Source organism: Cygnus olor, chromosome 12 (genome assembly GCF_009769625.2).
Source record: "Cygnus olor isolate bCygOlo1 chromosome 12, bCygOlo1.pri.v2, whole genome shotgun sequence".
NCBI classification, from domain to species: domain Eukaryota; kingdom Metazoa; phylum Chordata; class Aves; order Anseriformes; family Anatidae; genus Cygnus; species Cygnus olor.
This window is the reverse complement of record NC_049180.1, coordinates 6,275,735-6,294,061: the sequence shown is the minus strand read 5'-3', so window position 1 is coordinate 6,294,061 and position 18,327 is coordinate 6,275,735. Positions and strand designations below refer to the sequence as shown.

The window sequence follows — 18,327 nt, the reverse complement described above, 5'->3', positions numbered from 1 at the left end:
CTAAAGTGAAAGCCTAATTTCAGATCTACAAGTGCAAACTATGTAAAAAGTATCCTAAAATAATGTGTTAGGCTGCTTTCACAGTCATTTCAGGGCATTGTTCTCTGGCAAAGTTCAGGTTGATTTACCTCGGAGTGGATATATAATTATGTCATTGACAAAAAACTAGCAATTAAATCATTTTTTTCTTAGGTTACTGTTTTGTGACCAAGGACAGACTACAAGAAGTCAAAGGAAAGAACGCAGTCTGCTGTTTTTCAGAACATGGCAGGGGAAATGTGTAGTTACTTAAATACTCAGATCTTGTGGGTTTTGGTTAGGTGGTTTCACTTTTAAAAAAAAAAAAAAAATAAAAAAAATCTCATTTTCAGTCAGTTATTGTCTTCCTGTTTGTTTCTGATCGGTGTGTATACACAGCATTTTTCTGGGATAGACAATTTAGTTTGAGTTTAAATGAGCATCTGTGTGTAAACATACATGTGCTTTTTGTTCTTCAGCTATATTGTAAATGCTTATATAAATGAATGATACAGTGCTTGTGTGTACTTCGACAGCCTTACAGGCTGGAACCTGCATCTTTGTTGCTATTTTTATTAACGTCTATGCACTTATGACAGAATTGTTTTTTCATTTTCATGCTTTTTATTTTGTCTATATGTTTACCAGTCGATGCCTCCCACTAACTTGTGAACTCATAGGCTAGTTTCAACCAAATCTGTCTGAAGTCTCAAGACACCCCAGTTCCTCCCAAATTATAGAAAGCTGGCAGGTATGCAGAAGACACAGGCTCAAATTAGTGCTCTTGCTGCAGGAAAGGTAGGAAGAATCCAGTTTTTACATCTGCTGAGTAGCTCATGGTTGCCAGTTGGCGCGTGTGCCCTGGCCAGGCGGCTGGCAGAGGCATAGCTCCAGGCTGGCCTCAGCAAGTGCTACCTCCTGCCCTGCTGCCAGGGCACCACGTCAGTCAGGAGCATGGAGGAGCTAAGGGTACTGGGGAGGTGACTCTACGGGGGCTCCAAGGAAAGATGGAGTTATACTGGTGAGCAGTTAGGTGATCTGGGAAGGACTGGGGGCACTGCAGGTGGGATTGAGGATGTGGGGAGTGTAGCAAGGTGCTTTGGGCTGGGTAAGCAACTGCTTTGGTTACAAGGAGTAACTGTGAGAGACACAAAACACAAATTTGTTCTGATAATGAGTAAGTTCATATTCTAGTTTAGCCTAATTACTGCTTTTGACTCAGCTCAATGCATAATGTTGCATGTCATGCTGGCCTACTTTTAATTTCACAGCTGAACACATTTCTATTGTTCTAATCCCACTTTCCAAGCCTGGTTTTACTCCATCTGGAGGACATGCAAGGTGTTTGACTCTGACCTGCAGTACTAATAGTAATATCTTTGGATCACCCTTTGGGGAATATCAGTAGAACCACGGAGACCAAATCTTTCCCCCCAGGTGCTCACTATGTATGTTTTCAATAAAACATTGCCTCTGCCAGAGTGAGGACTGGTGTTCCTGGGCTGCTCCTGATTGTAAGATACCATTCAGCAAATGATGCTGTAGGCCAGTGGATCTGGTGAATGTATTAATAAAGACTGTTGTAGCTAAGAATGTGAGAAACAGATGAAGGTGTGGTAACTAATCTTGTAAGGGGAGAAACATTTCAAATGACCTAGCATTGAGTCAGATGGCTTCTTCCTGATACTGTACGATTCAAGATAATACTCTCTTCTGCTTGATACTTGATAACATGCTTTTTTTTTTTCCCAAATCTCACATGGTGCTGAGCTGGTTCTCAGTTTTCTAGGTGTAAGAAAAATAATCCAGTTTAGTAAAAACCCTGCAGAATTCGTTAGTTTCTTTTCCAGCCTCTTTATTTATCTTGTGATTGCTAATGGTCTTATCTAAAAACATGTTTCTAGGTATACAAGAGTTTGTGGCATATGGCAACCTAGCACAATATTCTTTCAACCTGGTTTAGTTTTCTTTTGTGAATCACAACATAAGGTGGTGCTCTCTCCAAAAATGGATATCAATATTTTACAAATCATACTTCAGCATTTTTTGCTTGATTATTGCCAATGGCAATACTTTCCCCCCCTTTTGTAAAAACATAATTTTGGAGATTTTTGTGTTTAAAAAGGAGTTTACCTTAGAGTATGGATAGGTATAACAAAGTTTGCATGCATGGTCTACCATTGGCAGCTGTAGGTCAAAATTTTAATTGGGGCATGGTAACCCTTCTCAGCTAGACATGTGCTCATTAACTAAGGGCTATTTTAAATGTGCTCCAGAGGCCTGTGCTGCAACTGCTGTGTGAAACGATGATGCCCTTTCCAAAAGTCTGTTGCTCTGTCTTCAGAATTGCCTAATGTCATATGTAGTTCATGATCTGGGAGCTGGAACAAGTAACCCTTGTGGACGTGGAATTGGTAGGTAGAAGTGTTGTGCTGTGTTTTACTTTACTGCATTTCATTATATACATCCGCTGATGACATAGGTCCAAAAGACGATAGTAATAATTCAGTTTGCTGATTGATTCAGTTTGATGATGAAAAAAATCACTTTGCTGATTTTTGGTGTTTATTCATTGTCCTAGAAAGAACAACAAAGTTAAGAATTTAATACACTGGTTATGTTGTGCCTTAAAAGAAACATGGAAAGATTTTCATAGTTAATTGCTATGGCCAGCTTCTGTGATTAAAAAAAAATAAATAAATCTGTCTTAACATTTTTTTTTAATTTTGTGTTGTTTACCTCACTGAGAAGAGTACAAGAAAATACACATGCACAAATATAATCTGTATAATTTTTATCATGTATGGAAGACTAATGAAAACTATATGATTGGATTTATTGAACGGGACTCTTAGCATTTTTTGAAATTTACTCTTTAGTATTTTGAGAAATGTGGCATTGTATGTTTGAATTTAGAACATAATACAACAAATCCTTGACAAGAAGTAACTAGAAACAGTAGGAGCCTGTGCTTTTCAAGGTCTATATAAATATAGACAGAATATCTTTATATGTTATAATTGTTAGGTAGTAGCTGTAAGATTTGTGATGTCCTTAACAATTCATGACCTAGAGTTTGTGGTTTATAAATTATATGTTAGTTTCAAAGAATACCTGTTCTGTTTTTTTACCACTGGTGCATTTTTTGTGAATATATTATAACATAACATGAATACAATATGGCAATATCTGCTAAGAAGTCATTGTTTACTAGTAATGATCTTAAAGTAACTTTTAAAACACTACAATTTTTTTCTCAGTACCATGGTTGGTGAACCTTGGTTGTAGTTTTTGACAGACAACTGTCTGTTGGCAGTGTGGGGCAACTACTTATAATTGTGGTTTTCATATCTTGAATTTATTTCCCCCAAAGCGCTTGCATCTTGAACGTGTTGTTTGCATGGATGCACTGCAAACCTATGAATTTATGAAGGCTTTTGTCTGAGAAGTGTTTTGAAGGTAAATATTTTCTCAGATTTGTAAATATTGCTTGATACTTTGATTTTGGAGCTTAATATGACTTAAGTTGTATTTTTAGTAAGAGCTGCAGAGACTGGTAGGTTTCTGCTTGTGTCCCGACTTATGGCCTGAGCCTGTGCCCCTTCCCAGCGCTGGGGAGGACATTCTTCCACGGCCAGTCCCCTGGCCTCTGGGGTCACTCCTCACATGCTGAGTGGGAGCAGCATTATGTAATCTAAAATGGGGATTCTGAAGAAAGTGAAAATTCAGGCATATGAATATTTACAGTGAGAGGGAAGGTCTCTCAAATATATGCACTTAAATTTGTAGAAGGATACAACTGCAACAGGACTCTGGCAACACAACCTTGGAGAAAACTGATAGTAATGGATTTTTTGCGTTTGTCTCCACATACGTTGACCATGCAATTTATAAAGAGCAAAGATGTCTCTAGTGAGGTCACAGGGAAAAACAGTCTTCCCATGAGCAAAGACTGGTAGCAAGCCTGGTCTACAATATCATACTCATTTTCTCTGAACCTGCCATTCTGCAGAGACCATGAGTTTGTTTGTGGAGAATAGAGATGTCACAGCTCGTGGTGATGGAAGGTGGTATTTTGTTTGTGGGCCCGGATGCTGCTGCATACCTTTAATCTTGTATCTTTTTTCTTGTGAAGCCTCTGTAATTCATAACTCAATCACATTATTCAAGAATGTTTCCTTTCTCTGAAAGCTTAAGTCAAGAGATTTTCAAGAAGTTGCTTGATTTCTGTATGTGAATGTGTAGCTTATAAAAGGAGTTTATTTTACAACTTCTTTAGTAATATACACCAGAAAATTAATTATAATTCGCTTAATGTTGTTCTGTACCCTGTCATATATGGGTATATCATTTTAGTAATTTGGTAAAATTTCATGGTGAGGAAAGTGACTGTTGCTTCCACCTTTGATTTTGTTCTATGGTTCCAGTGGTTTATTGCCACTGTACAAGCAAATGTGATTCCAGTTCTCAAATGTCTGTCTTCAGTTTTATTTGCTGCATTTGCTCAGTCTTTCTAAGACTGAGACTAGCTGACTGAATGTTCAACCACAGTTGCTTTTTGAGGTTTTGATTCCCATTGAAATGGACCTTTTAACGTCATCTTTAATTTAATCAGATAATGTCATCAAAATAACATTTACTCTATTACTGCAAATTCACTGCATTATTAGCTAGTGTAGCTAGACAAAAAAGATGGTATGAACCCCCATGGAAATATATGCTTCCAGTAAAAATGGATACAGTTCATAGAAGCTCGATATTTAATTTGCAGTTTCAAAGTACTCTCTATGGAAAGATTTTACGATTCTGAAATAATTTAAAACACATTCTGATAGAACCTATAGCACCCACCAACTTACTCTGATTTTCTAAGTTATCATTCCTTTCCATAGCTTTAAAGTTGAACAATACATTTAACTCAGTTGCAGAAATAGTCTTTTAAGCCTACCATCCTTTAAATGAGTGGGATTTGAGACTTGGGTGAATATTTGTATCTGAGCATTGAAAGTCAATTCACTTTAGCTTCTAGAACAGGTGGCATTATAATTTGATGTCATTTTCTGTCTTAAAGGGAAGTTTACACAAAGCTTGCTGGATTGTAATATATTTAAGATAGGTCTTTGAGCTCTGCTGACAGCAGGAACTTCCATCGTTGCCAATATTCAGTCTTGTTCATTTTCATCAAGGCCTTAAGAATTATTTTTTTTCCATTTAAAATATGAATTATCCTCTTTAAAAATTCCATTAACGATGCAGAAATGTTTTGTAGAGGATGCTTTCTGTCACTCCTGACCAGGAATAATCTCTGATATCTCAAAGAATTCCTGAACTGAGATGGGACTCTCCTGAATTTACTGGCAATTAGCAAAACCAGTGCACACAGAAGGCAGCAGCAGATCACTGTTGCTTATGAAGGAAGGAAAAATTTTTCAAGTGCACATTCAGCTACCGGTGATGTTCAAAAGGCTTCCTCATGTTATCATATGCTTGTGCAATTGTGTTGTTTAGTTTTAGTTTGCTCTGGAATACTACTAGAAATGTAAAATAGCAGCAACAACCAAAAAAAAACTTTTTTTAATTCCATCTGCAAAAGATGATTATCAATATCTACTAAAACCATGTCATAGGTTTTCATCCCATTTCTTACTGTTTGAGAAAGTATCTGAATGTTGAAACTTCATAGTATTTGATCAGTACTTTTTTTCCTTTATTTTTGTTTATAACTGTCTTCATAAGTTAGTATTTTGTTGTTTGCTTGTTTGTTTTTAATTCCTGACTTCTCATCCTTTGAAATACTGAATCCTGAAAATAAGTTCACTATCTTTTGCGATCTAACCCCTTATCAAAGAATTGGACATCATAGAGGTGTCTTTAGGGCTGCGATGATCTGCAGTATTTATCTCTTGATGACTCTACAAATGCTTTTAAGCTTTTCTTTTTGAGCATAGGGAAAGCATGGATTTCTGACTGTTTTTAAGTGCCCCTGGAAAATGAGATGTAGAGTTTGGGAAGGAAGAGCTTCTGTAATGAGAATAACCTAACTCCCAGTCATGCAAATCTAGGTGTTGTCAGCTTGAACGTTCAATAGTCTTGACTTCCTCATCTCTGAACACACAAACACACACACAAGAATTCTCTAATAACCAACACAGAAAACACAACAAAGCATTTCTCAGTTCAAAACCAACACTTGGAATTACACCAGGAAACAAATTAGCAAAGTCTCTGAGGTCCAGCTACTCAGATGTGCTGTATCAGAAATGCCACTTAGCAGTAACGCAACTGACATTTCCATGTGGTTTCTTAAGATAACCTGACATAAAGCATGTTGTGGCAGCAACCCATTATTAAGGTAAGCAATCATCATCTTAAGAAAAAGGAGCATTTCCTTCGTCCAAAGTGTTACAGTTAATGTGCTTACGCTGAGTTTAAAAATTGTTGTGTTCTGTAACGTTATAAATTTGTTCTATCAGAAAACAACAGTGTACACAGACTCTACCACATTGCTGCTGTGGCTTATTATTCCACAGGCAATTATGATTATTAAACCAGAATCATTCACAGCTGAAATTTTCTCAGAACATAAAGCTCTCTCCACCTTGAAAGTTATGTACCTTTAAAGTGTTCTCCCTGTCCTTATCTCAACCAATGAGGTTTTTTTCATCATATTTTCTTCTCCTGCCCTTTTGAGGAGGGGGAGTGAGAAAGCAATATGGTGGAGCTGAGCTAGCCATCAGTGTGAATCCACCATGTATGAGGATATAAAACAGGGAGCAAATTCTCCTCCTTGGAAAGTAGAACCATCTAGCTATCTATTAAGTCCAATAACATACGCTGTCAAGTAGGAGATGCTTTCCTGCAAAATAAACCAAAGATTGTATACAATGAGATGAACCTAATCACAACAGTGAGCCAGTATGAAAGACAGTATGAAATTAAGTTTTACATCAAGAAAAAGAAAATCTATATGTTCTTTGGTGCCCAGTAGCAGTTATGGGTCCCTCAGCAGTACGGAAACTATTATTTTTCCATGTTCAAACCAAGACAGCTTTAGTGAATTTTCTGCACATTTTGACATTCCAGTACACACTAAAACTAAGAACCAAACGCAGTGTGTATATTACATTTTGTACAAATGTCTGCTTTAAATGTACTTATTAAGGAAATAAATTCTTACTGCAACTTCATAAAAATCATTTTACAAAGTCAGTAGCCCAGATTAGTACACATGTAACATACATTTTCTTCCTTCCCTTTCTCTCGCTTGTCTTTTTTTAATGTTATTACTTTGAGTGAAAACTAAATTTTCTGATTTCCTCTGAGTGGTGGAGAACTTCACCCTATTGCTCTTGCGTTACCAAACCAGAAAGTTACATAAATTCAAATTTAGTTTCAGTATAGTCCTGTTAGCATCAAATGGTCATTTGGACAAGTCATACACCTCAAGTTGCATTGATAGTTTTTTGGGTTTGTTGACTTTGGGTCTGCGTGGTTAAACATTCTCTACGTGTCCTTTTATATATTGCAGCTTGATGTTCATGAAGTTTTTCACATGCTTATTGATTGATAGTTCTGTTCTCTAGTGGGAGAAAGTTTGTTTGTTTGTTTTACTAACACCATTTGCCAGAAAAATGGGGTTTATTTTAAGTGTTTATTTAGGAAAGTTGATAAAATTTACTCTCTCTTTCCAGCATGTAAATGCTGTGGGTGGAAACATCACATTTCTTTGTTCTGTTTGCAGAATCTAAATACAAGGAAAAAAAAATGCCATACTTAGTATTTGGGTGTTTCATCAAGTACATATTTGCTTTTCTGGCATATTTAATAACTCAAAATTATATGATACAGTGTAATGAAACCCATATTCTATAATGTGTGAAACCTGTAATGTAATCCATTTAATCTTTTCAACTATGTTTTAGTTTATCAGAAAGAAAACTGGTACTTTGTAACAAGTAGCATTTTCCTGTTAATGCATGAGTACAAATACACCAGAAATTTTTTGAAGCAGCTTGTGCAAAAGAAAAAAAAAAAAATCCCCGAGAGGATCCAAGCCATTTTGCTGTCCATCCTTGAGTAAGATGAGTTGGTCCTATATTTGATTATTATTTCTCTTTTCCAAATAAATATGAACTGCTTCTAAATAGGGTGATGATAGCAGTTGGTCTCTCAAGCAGAAATTATTTTCAAGCTGACAAGTATACTGAGCGTAATATAACTACATGTATTTCAGGAAAACATTGTGCACGTCTGTTTAAGGATTCATTAACATGGTATGGATTAAACCCATTGAAGATGGCACAGATTGTTTCATTTTATTACATTCAATTGGATTGGATGTGTGCCATTTGCAAAGAGCAATATTACCACAAAAAAAGAAGTCTGGCACATTTGTCACATAATGTTCCCTCATTGAGAATGAACTGTTTCACAACATCAAAAGGTAAAAATCTGTTTCCCCCTCACCCTCTGCCATATTAACTGCAAGAAAATATGACTGCATATGTCTCATTATCAAGTATTTGAGCAACACATTTACTGTGCCCGAAGTCGTCTCGTTTAGTCTAATAGGGAGACCTTTGTATTCTTCATGATGCCAGGATTCAAGTTCATCAACCTGCTGACACGCTGCTTATCCCACATCCCAGAGCTCATCCAACTCACGCTGTCACGCTCAGATATCTCCGTCCCCCTGAGCCCTCCCTGGGATCAGGGATCGGACATGGGAGGAGAGGGGTGATTGTGTCCCTAGTAAAGGGGACACCCGGAGAGTTGCACAGGCAGCCCCTCACCCAGATGAAGGGAAACAGCTGCTATTAAAGGGAGGATGGTCAGACAGAGAGCGAGATTTAAATTCATATAATGTTGCTGTTTATAACATGAATACTTTCGACATCTGTTTAAAGTCTAGTATTCTAAATGAATGGACGTCTTCCAAAGATGGGGCTTATAAAGCTTTATCTGTACACGAGTACTGCAGACTGCAAAGATATATCTTAATCATCTATAGCTTGTCTTTAATATTTAAGCGGCAAAACTCAAAATATATACATGGCAAATGGTGACATTAGCAATGAAAAAATGTGGATAAAGGGAGAACTGTGTATATGTACTAAATACACATATTATAAATACTCCTTTTCATTCCATACCCTTAAAAAGCCCTTCTAGTATGGGGGGGTGGAGAGGAGGGAGGGGACAGAACAAAAGCAAATTTGCTGTCCTTGGCTCATATCTAAATGTTCCATTTTAAATTAATTGGTAACGGAGTTGCAACATATCTCATGTTGTATTTCCTATTTTTTGCTGCAGGATTAGTATTAAATGTATTTTTACATTATCCCTTTTGGATTCATCTACATTATTTTTCAGGAACTCATTTGTATTTGATATTATTATTGTTTGATGTGCTGCTTTATTTCACATTGTGATACTTGGGAGGGGGATTTAATTTTAATTAAGCGGTCCTGTTTTAAATTTTCCATTAAGTCTGTTCTCTGAACTTAAGTTTAGCAGGCAGCATGGAGTAGCCTTTTTTTTTTTTTTTCCACCAGTGGAGGTTACTAATTCTGTAACGAATTAATTGACAAAAACTGTAGGGTAGGGCATGACACACTTGATTCATAGTGTACCTTCAGTGAGATGCACTGAAGAGTTAATTTATTTTTACTTTTTTTTTGGTGGTGCAGTTGGGACTCAGCTGTTGTTTCCTCTGGGATTAAACAGCTGTCAGCATTGTTAATGACATCAAATTCATGCATTAAAATTCTCTCATTCCTCTCTGTATAAAATGTGGATGTGGAAAGCACTGCCATATCCCCCTTTGTGAAGGAATGAAAATCCAAGGAAAGATAACAGCACTTATTACAAAACCACAGACCGGAGCTTCTGTTGATGGAATCTCGTAATGAGTAATTAAGCTACTTTGCAGAAGTCAGCGCTGTCACGTTTGCAATTGGGTATTTCCATTCCCCTGTGGATACAGCTGGGAAAAGACTACTAAGGTGATTAAAAAAAAAAAAGGGGAAGAAAAATAGAATTGTTCTAGAAATATAATCTTCATGAAGCTTGGAGGTTTCAATGCAAAAGTGGCTATGAAAAATTAGCCTACAGAAATAAACTGTCTGGTGTAAAAGATTCCTTTAAAACATTTGTAACTTATACAATCTGATAAACAGAAAACAATGAGTTTTTTATTATTCTCACAAGGATATAAGAATGGCAGGTTTATTTCTGGCTTGGGATTTTTTTTTCCTGATCATTTTGCTCCATAAATTAAAGTTTTCAACTCTGAATGTTCAGTTCTGTAGTTCTGAAAATGTTACAGGAACATTGAAGTCTTTTGAGGGGAAATTATCATTTCAGGGGAGGAAAGGATTGATACAATTTTTTTCCTGTAAAGTGCAAAACTTTACTCATGCTTTTATGATGATGCATAAGTCTTATGCCCTTAAGAACTCCAATTATTAAAAATAGTCCTGAATTTTCACTAGCATTAACATCCCTTTTGGTTTCTTTTTTTTTAAATGGTTTGTTAAGCAATTAACTTACTCTTAACTTTCTTCTTTCAAGTAGCTTTATTTTTTTAGAGGCAAAAAAATTCAGCAGCAAATGTTTCTTTCTGAATGTCTTTATCCCATTTCCAAGAAGTAGTTTTTGTACAAAAGTACCCTAGTTTTTAATATCCCCATACATTAGCTGTTACAGTGAAATCAAATTAAATTAAGTCCCAATGAAGAAACCAGCCCGCTAACAAAATGAATTGATGAAGTAGTAGTTTATTGAATTCAGTAAAATGTACTGAAATGTATAGGAATAAAACAGTTAATTGAATAACCACCTTCCAGATCAGATGGTGAAATATGGGTGTCTGAGTCAAATTAATAAATGTGTTTGCTGAATAGTAGCTGGAGTCTCTAAAACATGCTATTCCATCTTTAAACTATTTCTTTGAAAAGCTGAAGACTTTATTTTTTCCAAGACCAAGTATTTTGAAAAAACTCCATTTTATTAGCTGAAACATAGATAGAGATGAAGGCACAATTTATTTTGATTTTTTGAAACATTAACAATGTACTAAGCACCCCACTGTATTAAATAATACACATTAATGTTGTCACTATTATAAGACAGGTTTGTTTAACATCCTAGTGTTCAGTGAGATCCCTACATGACTCCCAAATTCAGTCAAGTGTTACACTGGTGGTGTCAAGTGTCTTTCTGTAGTTAATTTAATCATGGTCGGCCCAGAAATGGACCTGGGAAGCTCTGCAGTGTAATTTATATGTCCTTTTTCATCATTACAGAAAATGTGCCCTTCTGGAACTAATGCTCACTAGTTTTATCATTAATGTGTTGTAATACCTTATAAAAATATTTTTCCGTTAACTTATATTTTCAGAGGAGAAAAAATGAAATAAATGGGAAAAATAACCCCGTGTTTACATGAACTTTAAGGAGGCCCTGCGGGTTTTGAAGTGCACTGTGTTCAAGGAGATGAAGGCTTGTGCCACTAGCTGCAATGCCACTCAGTCCTTCGTATTATTATCTTATTTGAAAATGAAGGGCTTGAAGGGACGCTCTGGAATGGTGTCAGAAAGAAGTGCTTTAATTCTGGAAGCTGATCCTTCCTTGTAGTCAGGGTGCTCTCACTCCAGATGTGTCACAATGTCAACTTTTTAATACCCTGGATGTACAATGACAAGAAAGTCCAAGGGTTGATAGAGTATGGCAGGAAAAATTGACAGTGACAACTACAACCAAGGAAACATAAAGGATTGTAACCCAGGGGGTAAAGAAGAGGTTGAATGTTTTCTTTCTCTATCACTGCTGAACGTGTTCTCTATGTTTTACCACCTCTGAAAACTGCTAGTTCTATAAAGTGTCAGTACAACAGGGATATAGTCCTGATCTAAGTGGCTAGATGGAGAAAGCAGTTGGTGGGTGTTGTGGTGCAACCCTGGTGTGCGACATAGGAGCACAAGGCTGTGCTGGCCAGTGCTAATAAGGTTACTGATGGTCTTTAGTTTTTCCATTCAATTCAGCCTGTAACAAGATTTCAGGTTGTATTGAAAAATATTTGTAAGCCAGTGTCCTTCCTTGAGTATCTCATGTGCTAAAGCCTTCTGAGGTTAGCCACTTACCAAAATGGTTTTGAATCATGATTTGGGGGAAAACAAAAAACAAGAACAATTTAAAAAAAAAAAAAAGGCACTCTTCTGTATAGTCTTTGGGAGGAAAAAGGAAAAACAGTATGTCTTGATTGCCTACATTGCCAAAATTCAAATCTAGCTTTAAGAAACTATGAGTAGCTATTTGCTTTGGCAATAGAAAGACCCGGAGTCTATTCTGCTATGTAGACCAGTAAAACACTAGTTTTACCTGTGGGCAATCATGGGATATACGTGATGATACCATCTAAGTCTTGTTAAAGTTGTTGACTTGGAGCCACAGAGGGGCAAAATGAGTAATTTGAGGTTGTATTTTCTGTGTCAGGTGTAGGGAAGTCATTTCCAAATGCTTTCACATCAAGTCACTAAGCCCACATGCAAAACCAGTCTCTAAAAATCACGCTTTATCAGGCAAGCTCTATCAATTAGAGCAATAGATCTAGGAAAAATATTCACAAATAGTTGAATAATTGTCAATTATTTTTCCTCATACTTAGCAAAAACGTTTCTCTGTGTGGGAGCATACCTAACTCAAGTATATGTTTTTCGTCTTGGTGGTTGGTTAGTACAGTAGTTGCAAATCTTTCATTATCTCAAAGACCTGTATTACTCTGAAAGATGTATATTTAAAAAGATGCTGGCAGTAACTGCTGCTGACAACTAGCCCTGTTTGAAATAGACTCCCTCTGTGGCACTGTGTAGGAAAGGCTCTGTACATTGATCTATGGATTTTTCATTTGCTTTCAAACAGTCCTACTTGTGTGTCTGCAAAGAGCGAATAAGCAAAGTTTGAATCAGTTTGACTTTGGAAGCATGATTCTGAGCAATTACCTTGGGAAAATACACCTCCTTTTGACTAAATAGATCTGTCAGAAAAAGCCAGAGTACAGCACGCCGCTGCTGAAATACATGTGTGGCGCTGGTAAATCGGACCCAGCCAATTAAACATCAAAATGTTGGCTGCATTCAGTTCACAGGAAGACTTATGTAAGTTCATTTTCATAGTGTGTGTGCGTGTATGTGTCTCTAGACTTTAACTGACAGATTCCCACTGTGAATAGACTAGGGAGTTATCAATTATATGGTTAGCTGTGCGCTGCAATTGTACGCTCTGCGGCTTTCTGACAGAAGCAGGCAGAAAGCGATAGAAGTGGAATAATTGCGGTTCAGCAAGACTGTTAATATTTCAGTCTAGGAACCTAAACTCATCGTGAAAAGATGGAGAAAATGGTCATTTTAAACCTGACCACTGCAATTTCCTTTGTTAAGAGCACGTGAAATGGTAATGGCCAAGTTTTACCCCCAGGTAGGAACTGCTGTGTACTGAGATTGGGTATCTGGGGGTTCAGTAATTTGTAGCCTAATAATAACTGGAATAATTTACCTCTAAGAGTATCAAATAACTTCTGTCTAATTACTTGAAAGTACTTTGCGGACCAGTCAGTAGTATATACAAATCCATGTGATTTGTTAGAAAAGAGTGGCAGTATCCACTTTTTAAATCATGTGCGAGTCTGAGTGACTTTTATTACTCCTGTTTTCCATCCTTGTGTATGTCAACTTGGCAGGACGTTTATGTTCATTAAATGTCTGCAATTTCCACAGCAATGTGTAATGTACTACTGTCTCCCAGCCGTCGCTGATGTGTTACTTTGCTCCTGACAAGGAAGCCCTGTCTAGCTTTGTCAGGATGACCATCAAAGCCATTACACTTGTTAAGCAAACTACACAAGAAACTAAAGCACCAATTTCTGATGGATGGTTTGTTTACCTCGCACGCTATCTTTCCTCCCACTGTGGATAGTTCCTAGAGTTCAGGGAAAATAAATAAATAAGCAAAATATGGAGCAGATCGCAGCTACTCAGAAGTGTCTTACTGTGGTTTGGAACGTGACCATCATGCATCCCCTTGCGCAGTGCCCTGTTTTCAGTCGGTCAGGTCCCTCTGAAAAGCTGGCTTCCAGACCCCTTGTTACACACTGCAGTTTGGTGTTGTAGATGCACTTGTGGATGCTTATAAATGGATTCATTTCTGTTTTCAACTTTTTGGGTGTAGGCAATAAGTAGAGAACAACTTCAGACAGACAGTTCCTAGGAGGAGACATGGTAAAACTTTAATCTGAAAGAAGGTATCAATCTATTGCCACTGCAGATCATGGTAGAAGGGTCCCCATGTCTGAACGGCTTGAATCAGTCACTAGTAATTTTGTCCTAGTTGAGATTTAAAACCTGAAAGCTCCTGAACTGAAAACGTGAGATTACTCTGAAGACCTGCTTTCATGCTCTTGTTCTCATTTGCAACTTAGAATTCTTGGGAACCTTGTAGGATTTTTGGCCATTAGATTTAAATTTGATCCTGAATTGTCCTTACCTTCACGTGCATCTAAACACCAATTCTTCTATCAATTTAATTTTAATATTCAAAGACGTGCAGCAGTTTTCCATTTTTTTCCCCTGAGCTTATTTCACAACAGAATGTTGCACTGTCTCGCTGGAATGAGTCTGACTTGTGCAAAATATTAAAGGGAGCATTATATGTCACATAAATATGGTGTATAAATATATAAACCACATAAGGAAGTAGGAGAAAATCTAAAGCCAGGTTGTAACATACAGATTTCTATCTAAGCATTGGGATATAGTGATTCAGCCCTGCCAGCACATTGGAGGTGAACAGAGAAAGTGCAGTTGTCAAGGTTTAAGAAGCAGATCTGTTCCAAGCGCTCTTGTTCCAAGGTGCTCTTCCCTGTCAATTATATATTTAGATTATGTTTTTCTGGCGCTTTTGAACATATTATTAGATATTTGGCTGCTAGCCTTTTCTGGATTTTTTTTTTGGTTGGTGCCCCCACCCCATGGCTGGTGAATGTTACAGAAGGGCACCCAGTGTCCTTACTCCAGTCTGTCGTTACACAAAGGGAAAAGCTGAGTGGGAGAGGCTCAGGTTGCACAGCGGCCCAAAAAGCAAGTTTCTGTGCTCTCTTCTGAGGAAAACAGAGCTCAGATCTATGATTATAGGAGCTGGAATATTAATGGACTCTGTTATTTCTCAAATCAAAGATGCGTTCTTTGAGAGAGGTTTTTAGTCCTTCACATCACGGGTACGTATTTAGGATCCCCCTCTATTGAGGAATCTTACAGCTTCTATAGTCCCCAACTCATAACTGATAGTGAGAGCAGGGGGAAAATGAGCCTTCCACCTGGAGATCCACAAACATTAAGGCTGGATTTGCTATAACAAGTCACACACCTTAAAATTTTAGTTTATGGATGTCCTTTCAGTAAGAGACACATCTCAAATATTGCCCAATGAACAGCTCTCTAACTGCCCATTTGCTCTTAGACCTCATGATTTTTTCTCTTCTCCCTCCTCCCTAATTTCTCAATATAAATGCACATTTTCCCCTGCTTTTGGGGCAGAAATTTGACTTTTGTAGGAGAGCACCGTGTGTTCAAATGACACATTTTCCAGGCGTTATGTTTGATAATTTCACAGAGATACTGGAGTTACCTCAAAGAAATGAGTTAATGCAACAAAGGAAAACCAGTTTGTTTGCAGTAAGCAGAGGATAACAGTGCCTAAACTTTACTGTTGGTGGCAGGGGGAGAGGCGAGCAGGAGGCACTGAAAATTGCTTTTTATAATTAAAAAGGGAACCTCAGATGTTTTATATCTTGAATATTTACAATAAAACCTTCAAGTGCTTGTCAAGAGGGTAATGTGTCATTAGCAGGAGCCTTTGCCTCTCTTCTCCTCTCGGACATGACAGTGCAGCAGGATAAGAGAAGAGTAATTATAGTTCAGCAGGGCTGCCAGGTGTGATAAATGAGTAATCAGCATGCAGGAGCCCCGGTCCTCAAAGGAGGACTATTACAGCCTTATCAGCTGCAGGCCCGGGCGTACAGTGGCCTCGTGCTGAGACCGAGCCAGGGCCCTGTGCTGCTCAATGCGGCTGCCTGCCCGCGAGACCTCCGCCAGCCCCCGCTTCGTCACCGGCTCCTTTGTGCTGCTGCTACGGGCAGGGGATGGCACGGGAGGCAGGGAAGGAGAGTGCAACCCTTCTTGCACTTGCCACTTGCTAATATTTACGTAAAACACTTCCCCGCTCTCCAGGTGAGAAGGTGCATGTGTACCTTTACAGCTTCTTGTGGCAAGATTTGCAAAAAGCGAGCTCCTGTCTATGATATATTTAATTCTTCCTGCTGCTTTGACCTCCCTGGGAGTGTGGGTGTGAGTGCATCTGCATTTGTGTAAACGGCACCTTCAATTTTAGCTCTGCTGCACTGGGGTAGAGCTTTCCTAGACAAACTTGAGGATAATCAGCATGCAGGTGATCCCAAAGTCTCCCTAATGTCGGATGCTGAGCTGCAGCCCTGGCCGCTTCCTCCTCGTGCAGCAGTTCAGAGCATGCTGGTGTGATTCATCTGCATGCTGGTGCGGGGAATAGCTGCATATCGGAATGGAGGAAACCATTTGATTAAAATGAGTCAAAACCCAATTTGACCAATCAGCAGAACATTGATCCTCTCTTTATTTATTTCCCTTCAAGTTCAGTGCTACCAATGGTAGTGCTGGAATAGGATTTTTTTTTTTTTAAATAATTCTTGTGAAGAAGGGAACAGGTTTTGCCTACAATAAATTGTTATTAAGGAAGAGGACATAATGTGCCTTGGAAAAACCGGAGGGCCAACACTTTCGATGCAAGGTTATTTTTACAATACTTGCATTTTTATCGGTTGATGTATTTTAACTGGAGCCCTGACAATAGTCACAAAAAATTATTGCTCTGGCATGGAGCTAGTTATCTGACAAATGCAATGCGAATGGTCTTGTTCTTATCAATGAGATCAGATTTCAAAAAAATGAATACAAGGAATGAGGCGTTGCTTTGTGAACAGATAACCTTGCAGGCATGAACTCGCAAACCTGAATAAAAGGATGTCTCTATGAAATAATCTGTGCATAAGTGCAATCAGGTCAGGCTGTAATAGACAGCGGGGGGTGGAATCAAAAGGGGGAAAAACTCATTTCATCACAGTTAATGGCAAGGAAAAGAAGGCAAGGAAGGACTTTCTTTGGAGCGGAGCTGTTGCGACAAAGACCAGGGCTTCAGCGTGTCATGCACCATTTGCTGTTGCACTAGCGCTCTTTTCAAGAGCTGTGAAGCCATTATTGTAATGTGAAAAAAGTAGAAAGAAATACTCCCTCCTGGTCACTGGAAGGGCAAATGAGGTGCAGGGTTTTTATTTATTTATTTTTCTATTTTTTTTCCTTTCTACACTATTTGTGCAGGGAGGTTTCTAGATTCCCCCTGGTAAAACTCCACTGGGATGCAGGAAAGATCACAGTGCCCTTATAAACAACACTTCTTGGCACTGTTTGCCTTCTTTTGTGACTTTGCTGCCTGGGAAGGAGGATAGGAGTATCAGAAGCCCAACTGCAACTAACATTTACCCTGCTTTGTCTTTCAAGAAGCAGAACCTTTAGAATATTCTCAAACAAAAGTTTTAGAGTGCGTTTCTGTGGTTTGGGTTTTGAATTTAAAAAAAAAAATAGCTCAGTACATTCCTGTATGGTAAAGTTATCTAGCGGTGATAATAAATCCAATAGTCTGTGGATTTTGTGTGTGTTATTAAAAAGAGAAGAGAAAGAATCCTTTGTTCGTTGGCATAATGCAATCCTGTCTCTGAACAGTTCTAATTTGCAAACCAAGTACTTTGTAAATTGTGGAAACCTGGTTATAACTTGGAGGCTGAATAAAATGGGTCATCTCAGAACTGAAAGATAAATATAGATGTAAAATAGTGCCACAGATGTCTTTTAAGCAAAAATAAATAAATAATAGATTTCAGAACTGGCTCATTCTTGTATAGTTTATGGGTAAAGCAAGATTACACATACAGCCCTGCAGCCGCTTCCCAGGACTGCTAAAGTGTGAAGAACAGGAGTGACATTCTAGTCTTTAATAAATCACTATAAAAATGTTTATGAACCCTGCAATTTACTGTCTTTTAAATGCAAATTGAAAGGGGCATCGTTGCAAGTGTAAAGGAGACCTGCAGTGGCCTAAAGGAATTATAAAATGTTGCAAGAGGCTTCTGAAATTGTGTGATCTTAAATGGTTCTATTTTAAAAAATG

The 18,327-nt window shown here is 37.9% G+C and overlaps 1 protein-coding gene across 5 annotated transcripts in view; it reads left to right on the top strand.

The window, feature by feature from the left end:
- Window positions 1-18,327, top strand: part of WWOX (WW domain containing oxidoreductase) — a 511,256-nt gene that overhangs the window by 369,819 nt on the left and 123,110 nt on the right. Inside the window, exon 9 of one of the 5 annotated variants that reach the window (XM_040570720.1) lies at window positions 193-222. The exons of the other annotated variants lie outside the window; for them this stretch is intronic. Coding sequence (XP_040426654.1) covers window positions 193-207 — 15 coding nt within the window. The 3' untranslated portion in view covers window positions 208-222. Of the gene's footprint in view, window positions 1-192; window positions 223-18,327 lie in introns of those variants that run through there. 5 annotated transcript variants of the gene reach the window in all.